This window comes from Camellia sinensis, chromosome 1 (assembly GCF_055761805.1).
Source record: "Camellia sinensis isolate YWXY chromosome 1, ASM5576180v1, whole genome shotgun sequence".
NCBI lineage: Eukaryota > Viridiplantae > Streptophyta > Magnoliopsida > Ericales > Theaceae > Camellia > Camellia sinensis.
Window position 1 is genome coordinate 237,634,185 of NC_138961.1, and position 7,623 is coordinate 237,641,807.

Genomic DNA, 7,623 nt, shown 5'->3' on the forward strand with positions numbered 1-7,623 from the left:
ATTTTGAAGAGGGATTATGGGCTAGATATGAGTTACCATGTCGTATGGTTGGGTGTGGAGAAAGCAAAGGCTGGTATCCATGGAGATCACTCGTTATCGTTTGACCAGTTGCGGTGGTATTCGGATGCTGTGATGCGGTACAATCCGGGGAGTTATGTCAATATTGACTATAATGCGAGTAGTCAACAGTTTTGTTGCTTCTTTGTGTCATTCGCTGCGTGTATTTCTGGGTTCAATGCTTGTCGGCCTTTATTATTCCTGGATGGAACATTCCTCAAAGGAAAGTACAAAGGTCAGCTACTTGCGGCAACGGCGAAAGACGGGAACAATGGTTAGAAGTTTTTTTTACCTGTCTATCCATGTCAATATTCGCTCTGAGCAGCATAGTCTGGACGAAAGAGTGATTGCTAAATTATAAGTAATGTGAACATTCACATCAGTGACATTAGTATGCACTGATGTGAATGTTCACACCTTTGTATGCTAATGACAGAAATGTTAACATCAGACTGGTGTGAATGTTCACATCAGACTTATTACAGACTTATGTGAATGTTGACATCAGTGTATACTAATGTTAGTTGATCTATTAATGAACAGTACTGTGAATGTTAACATTTTCAGTGACTCAACAAGCAACAATGAATTATTAATGGTCGTTAATGTGAATGTTCACATCGTTGATGTTTACGAACCTGAATCCAAAAACAGCAATAGTAAAGAGGGCAATGTACATATGAACATTCACATGACCTGTTTCGTTTATACTATTTTTCTATTCACTTTGGAATATTGTGAACAGTTGTGTATTGGTGTTGTGTTGTAGGTCTGTTTCCTGTTTCCTGTTGCATTTGCAATTGTTGATTCGGAGACCACGGCTAATTGGTTGTGGTTCTTGCATGAACTTGGGAAGGTTGTTGATGGGAAGCGCCATATTACTTTTATTTCGGATCGTAATCTTGGTCTGTTAGAAGCTATGCCAAAGGTGTTCCCATCGGCTCATCACGGTTATTGCTTACAACACTTGAAGAGCAATTTAAGAGACCGGATGAAAGGAATTGATAATGGATTCAGGGATCACCTAGTAAGGAGTTTGGGTGACTGTGCCTACGAGCCAACTGTGGTAGGGTTCCATGAAAAGCTTGCAAAATTAAAAGAGGAGGGTAAACAACGAGCTCATAATTTTTTCAAGGACTTAGCACCTGAGTACTGGGCAAATTCATACTTCAGGTAATAATAGATTCCTAAGGTGTTCCATTTTTTAAGTTTAGAATGGTAGTGATGTGAATTTTCAGTTTATAATGGTGACAATCTTCGAATTGTGTTTCATCTTCAATATAAATGATGTGAATGTTCACAGATGCCAATGATGACTGATGTCATGTTCACATCTGTTAATTTGTCAAATAGTCATGCAATGTATTACAGATTTGAATGTTGACACGTGTCATATTTTGTTGTTGTTGTTAACATTCACATCTGTCTATCATTTAAGTTGACAACGTAATAACCATGTAATGTGAACATTCACATTATTAAAACCTGGTAGCAGATGTGAACATTCACATTATTATACCCTGATGTGAATGTTCACATCAGTGTATACTAATGGTAGTACTGTGAACGTTCACATCTGGCAACATTAATGGTCAGGCCTGTTAAATCCGTATTGTACAATGTTTGTGATATACTGTGCAGGGGCATGCGTTATGGGGAGATGACATCCAATGCGGCGGAGTCATTTAATAACTGGATTAAAGAAGCACGTAATCTTCCTATCACTCAAATGGTGGACAAAATTCGTACTCAGTTGATGCGGCAAATGTCTGCACGGCGTGACCAAGCAAACAAATGGAATGAGATTATTTGTCCGACATTCGAAACAAGGCTTATGGATTCGTTCAATGACAGCAAGTCTTGGCAAGTTAGCAAAGCCAACGAGGATGTGTTTGAAGTTCATTCGATACCATCGGTTACAGTTGATGTTGCGAGGCGTACATGTTCATGCTTCAAATGGCAAATCAACGGATTCCCGTGTGACCATGCTGTTATTGCCATTCAGAAGAGCCACTACAATCTCAATGATTGTGTAGAACATTACTTTCATGTAGAGACATATCGTGCAGCCTATTCGGGAGCCATATTCCCTATACCATCGGTGGAGAAGCCGCCTTTTGATCCCACGGACTTTACTATATACCCGCCTACCGTGAAAAGACCACCCGGAAGGTCGAAGAAGAATAGGATCCCATCAAGGGGTGAGAAACTGAAGCAAATAAGGTGCGGGAGATGTGATAAGTTGGGGAGCCATAATCGAAAATCATGCACGAAGCCGATATAAGATGTACCTTTTTTCATTTCAACATTGTATTTTACATTGGATTCTTATATTCATTTTTGAAATAAGATTGTGTTGTGTTGGGAAACATTGGGTTGCGATAAGATTACGTTGCGTTGGCAAACATAATAATGCATTAGTGTTTGATTTGTGTTTTATTTTTACTTTTTTAAGGTACCAATATGACATTTATGTTGGTTGTGTTTTGGATGAATGCATGCTGTTAACATTCACATTATGTGGATGTTCACATTGTTCAACTTTCAAACATTTCTGTGGTGGGAATGTTCACATTGTTGTTACTGTTAACAACAATGTTTACATCAATGTAACCATTCGCATCATCAACTCATAAGATGTGAATATTCATGACATCATTGTTGCCATTCGCATAATCAGAAGTTATGATGTGAATATTCACATCATCAAATTGTTAGATGTGAATATTGACTTGTGTTAAGAAATATCATAATCACACCTGTCATATTGTGTTACATGAACACTTTAAGCAATATTCACATCCATGTAGTATGGTTTAAAATAGAAGAAAGTGTACGATCATTCTGTGATGTGAACATTGACATCATGTGATAGGCCTGAAAATGCATATACATATATTGACTGAAAAGTATCTGTACAAGCAGTGATATAGACTTCATTTACAATTAAGCTAGTGAAACTAAATTGTCTTAAATGTGGATAACAGATTTGGGTAACAGTGATAGGTGGACACCCCCCACCTATAGGTTTTCACATTGCACTGTCTTTCTGTGGTTCAGGAAAAGGTGTACTAATGAGTCTCTTATTTGACACCATTCAAAGCGATCTAGGCTGGCAACAATGTCTTCACGATATACATGCGCCCTCATGATGTAACAAACTGCAGGCCCACAATCCACCCTGAAAATGCAAACTTCTTGTTAGATTTTGAAATTTAGGTGGGTAAAGGTTGTGGAACATGTGTAGAAATCGATTTTAGGCTTACGAATTTGATGCTTGCTGAGGACAGATGTCCACTGATATGATTGTTTTCGAAGTATTTTGGCTTGATAAATTGGTCCATAATGGTGATGACGGTCCAATGTTGTGCACCAAAGTTGTGATGTAGTCCCTCTGCCAACAATGAAATTTCATATTAGGCACCAACCAACATAGGGCATACGTCCAAGTTCAAATATTACACATCACGACAAGTATTGTTTTTGTCAGCCATTTACCAGTATTTGTGCTTTGTCAATATGTGGGTCATGTATGCCTTCCCTTGGGCGCAGTGAGTTATAATGCCTCCATACATTCTCTTTCACGTCGTACACAACAATTGTCCAGTGAAAGTTGTCGTGTATTGGGAAGATTAAGAATCTCTGGCCTTGATACTCCTTGATGTGTACATCAATTAGTTTATTCCTCTTGTGGGGGGGTACTGTTCAATGATTTTCTGCACACAAAGGGCATACAATGATGTACCAAGTCTTTATATCGATGTTTGGTGTTAATGATTTGAATGTTCATCTGCTAATGAGGAGTTATGTTACTGATGTGAATGTTCACATTTCCTAATGGTGAGTGAAACTACTGATGTGAATGTTCACATCTGTTAATGTCAGTGATATTACTGGTGTGAATGTTCCCATTTGCTAATGGTGGGTGATGTTACTGATGTGAATGTTCACATCTGTTAGTGTGAGTAATGCTACTGATGTGAATGTTCACATCTATTAATGTCAGTGCTATTACTGATGTGAATGTTCCCATTTGCTAATGGTGGGTGATGTTACTGATGTGAATGTTCACATCTGTTAATGTGAGTAAATACTGCTGATGTGAATGTTCACATCTGTTAATGTGAGTAATACTGCTGATGTGAATGTTCACATCTGTTACTATGAGTTATATTACTGATGTGAATGTTCACATGTGTGTATCATTTAAGTTTATCAACATAATAAGCATATAATATTCAATGCGAATGATGTGAATGTTCACATCTGTCAATGTGAATCTTCTCAAAGGTCATTTTATGTTTTTGTTAACATTCACATCTGCCTATTATTTAAATTAACAATGTAAGCATGTAATGTTGAGAATAACATCCACATGTATTGAAACATAATCAAAATTAAAGTCTAGTGGTTACCAAACATGTGCTTGTAAAGATGAATGATGAATCTTCCAAACTTGGGTTGACTAGCCCTTGTAGTTCAAGTAGAATTTCACCATAAGCATCTATCACCTGCAGAACCGGAGGGGTGGCAGTACATTATTTACAGTGTCTTTACTCTATGTGTATGTGTGTGTGCGTGTGTGTGTGTGTGTGTGTTTTGTACACATTTACAGTTGCCATACGTTGTTGGTTATTGATTCTTCCTTGATGAGGTGTATGATGTCATCAAAATACACATGTTTAGTCTTTGAGTCCCCTCGCCACACTAGCAACCTGTGCATTGTGATTACAGAAAATGTTAATGTCAACATTGCAAATTTATGAAATGGTCTAATTCATTAAGTATGTATGTGAACTGAACATGATGGAAAAAAAAAACAGTTGGGGATATGTAAGATCACTTACTCATTACCGCCGTTCTTGTGCAAATTTTGGACTTTTTGCTTGTTGAGTTTGTTCATGTTAGCCCAGACCTTTAGTTTGTTGTTCAAGGATAACTTCTTGGACTTTGTTGGCTGCTTTTTTGGTGGTTGCTTGTCTAAATCTTGTGCAATTTGGACTGCATGTGATTTCTGTTGGGCTCCCTCTTTCCCTTTCTTCTGACTAGGCAGGTTGGGGTATTCAAACTCGTCCAACCTGTGTTCTTTCCTTACCTTCTGCTTTATGTGCTTTACCCTTGATGGGGGGCTGATAATGTGTTCCAATGCTGCAGTGGGATTGTTGTTAAGGCTGTTATGAGCCTTTTGTGCTTCAACTTGAGTGATGATGTGTACAGACTGATCATCAAAAAGGTCTTGAAGTATTGTTTTTTCACATTCCAAGTTGATGACCAACTTTGTCAGCCGCTGAATTTCTGTATCTTTCCACTCCATGCAAGTCTTCATGTCCATGTCCATATTGGATGAGCCCGATTGGTCAAATAGTTTGGCTTCAAGGACAGCAATCACCCTTGCCCTCAACTCCCATGATTCTTCCAACTGTTTGTATTTCGCTTCCCATTGCCGTACAAGAGCCCAAGCTTTTTGGTTTTCTTTCATGAGTACTTCCACAATGTCGGGCTCAGTTGGTTGTGCTATGATGATTCCTTTCTCAGCATTGGGGGGTGCTACAGCTGGGGTTGATATAATGTCCAACATCATTCAGGTCCACTGCATCGACAGAAAATGCATCCCTGTCATCACTGCGTTGACTGTCTTTGCTTTGATCCTCATTGCTTTCATCTTTCTTTGCTACTGCACTTGACAAAATCTCAGGTTTTGGCTCCACATTCAATTTTGTATGACGATACATCTTCGCTTCAGTTGGTGATGCCCTTAGCTCGCCGCCATATACCTGCATTTCGAGACAGTATGTTAGTTAGATAGTTCCTCGTCTCACTATGTGAATAAGCACAATATATTTGGTTGTACTTCTACCTCATTTAAACCTAGCTTAGCCAGAGTTATGGACTTCATGTTGCTATGTAAGGCTGTGAGGTCCCATTTTACGCATCGTGGAATGGCATTGGGGTTGCGGGGTTGTAAGATTGTTGTATGCTCACACAGCCAATACTGAAACAAATAACAAATATCAGTAATTTGAATGTGGATATGAATTAACATTGATGTGAATGTTTACACCATTGGTGCAGTAATGTGAATGTTCACAGTGCACCACTAGGCCAGTAATGTGAATGTTTACATCACTTAAAACTGATGTGAATGTTCACATCTGCTAATGTGGAGTAATGTTACTGATGTGAATGTTCACATTTCCTAATGTTGAGTGATACTACTGATGTGAGTGTTCACAACTGTTAATGTGAGTGATATTACTGACCTGAATGTTCCCAACTGTTAGTGTCAGTGCTATTACTGATGTGAATGTTCACATTTGCTAATGGTGGGGGATGATACTGATGTGAATGTTCACATCTGTTCATGTCAGTGTTATTACTATGTGAATGCTCACATTTTGCTAATGGTGAGTGATGTTACTGATGTGAATATTCACATCTTGTAATGTGAGTGGTACAACTGATGTGAATGTTCACATCTGTTAATGTGAATGTTTACACCAGCATCTACTAATGTGTGTTTGTACATTACTGAAACAATAATGCGAATGTTTTCATCAATGTTGTCAACTTCCACACCAAAGCTGAGAAATGTGAACATTCACATCAGAGTGTTCAGAGCCCGTATATGTTCATATTAAACATAGAATAAGTTGTATGAGATTTGATTTACCATTAACAACATCACACATCCGGTGACTCGTCCTGGTTTTCCACAGTTTTGGCCCAATGAACCCATCAAGGTTGCCCGGATGCTCTCAGCCCAATCATACTCGATCATCTTGTGTAATGGGTCCATGTATGAGTAGAAAACCCATCCAATTGTTTCTCCGGATGTAGAAAAGAATAGCTTGACGCATGCATACATGCAAACTAATCTTGCGACCTCCTCATTGTCATGTTTTTTTATGCCCTTCAATGCTTCCCTCAGAATTTCTCGTATTTTGGCAGCACTTAACCGACTAACATCCTTGCACATTCGGTGTATGATGCCAGTTGTTGGTTTTGCACCATAAGAGAGGTCCATCGACTTGGTGCCGCAGTCCACCCCAAAAATCAGTGATACGTCGCTTCTAAAAATCTGGATGTTCTTATCCCCAATGTAAAACCTTCCACTAGATTGCTTGAATGTTTGTACTATACGCACAATGACATCATCATATTTCATGCAGTGGTTGAGGTCGATTTCGTTACTGATCAAGCTATCAAATAATGGCCAGAACGGTGTTTTTCTAAGGCACTTCAATTGGCCACTTGTAAATTTCGTATCCTTTAACAGTTTGACCAATCCAGTTATATTTGACCGGTAGTTCACTTTTTTCATGTTCATTTCTTCAGGAACAGCTGTTTGATCAGGCTTGGTTTTGAAACGGGATTCCCCTCGCTTTCGCTTGCCATCAACTTTATGGGGAAGACCTGTGTGTTCAAATGAGCACATGTAATTGGTTGAAACACAGAGGATGGAACCCGAAGCACCAAACAACATTCAACAACCAGCATTGACAGTAATTGGAACATTCACATCATTATACAGTGATGTGAATGTTCACATCAGTGTTTATTACTGTA

The 7,623-nt window shown here is 38.7% G+C and overlaps 1 protein-coding gene and 1 long non-coding RNA gene across 2 annotated transcripts; one reads left to right on the top strand and one right to left on the bottom strand.

Annotated features, from left to right (window-relative positions):
- Nucleotides 1-592: 592 nt before the first annotated feature.
- Nucleotides 593-2,341, top strand: LOC145822829 (uncharacterized). The gene is made up of 3 exons (XM_082921116.1): nucleotides 593-730; nucleotides 827-1,230; nucleotides 1,699-2,341. Exons 1-3 carry the CDS (start codon nucleotides 593-595, stop codon nucleotides 2,339-2,341), a joined length of 1,185 nt encoding a protein of 394 aa, XP_082777242.1.
- Nucleotides 2,342-3,561: 1,220 nt separating this feature from the next.
- Nucleotides 3,562-4,773, bottom strand: LOC145790712 (uncharacterized). Its single transcript, XR_014329711.1, has 3 exons — nucleotides 4,682-4,773; nucleotides 4,473-4,568; nucleotides 3,562-3,773 (listed from the first exon to the last, which is right to left on the bottom strand). It is a non-coding gene; the product is annotated as an uncharacterized LOC145790712 (long non-coding RNA).
- Between the last annotated feature and the right edge of the window lie 2,850 nt (nucleotides 4,774-7,623).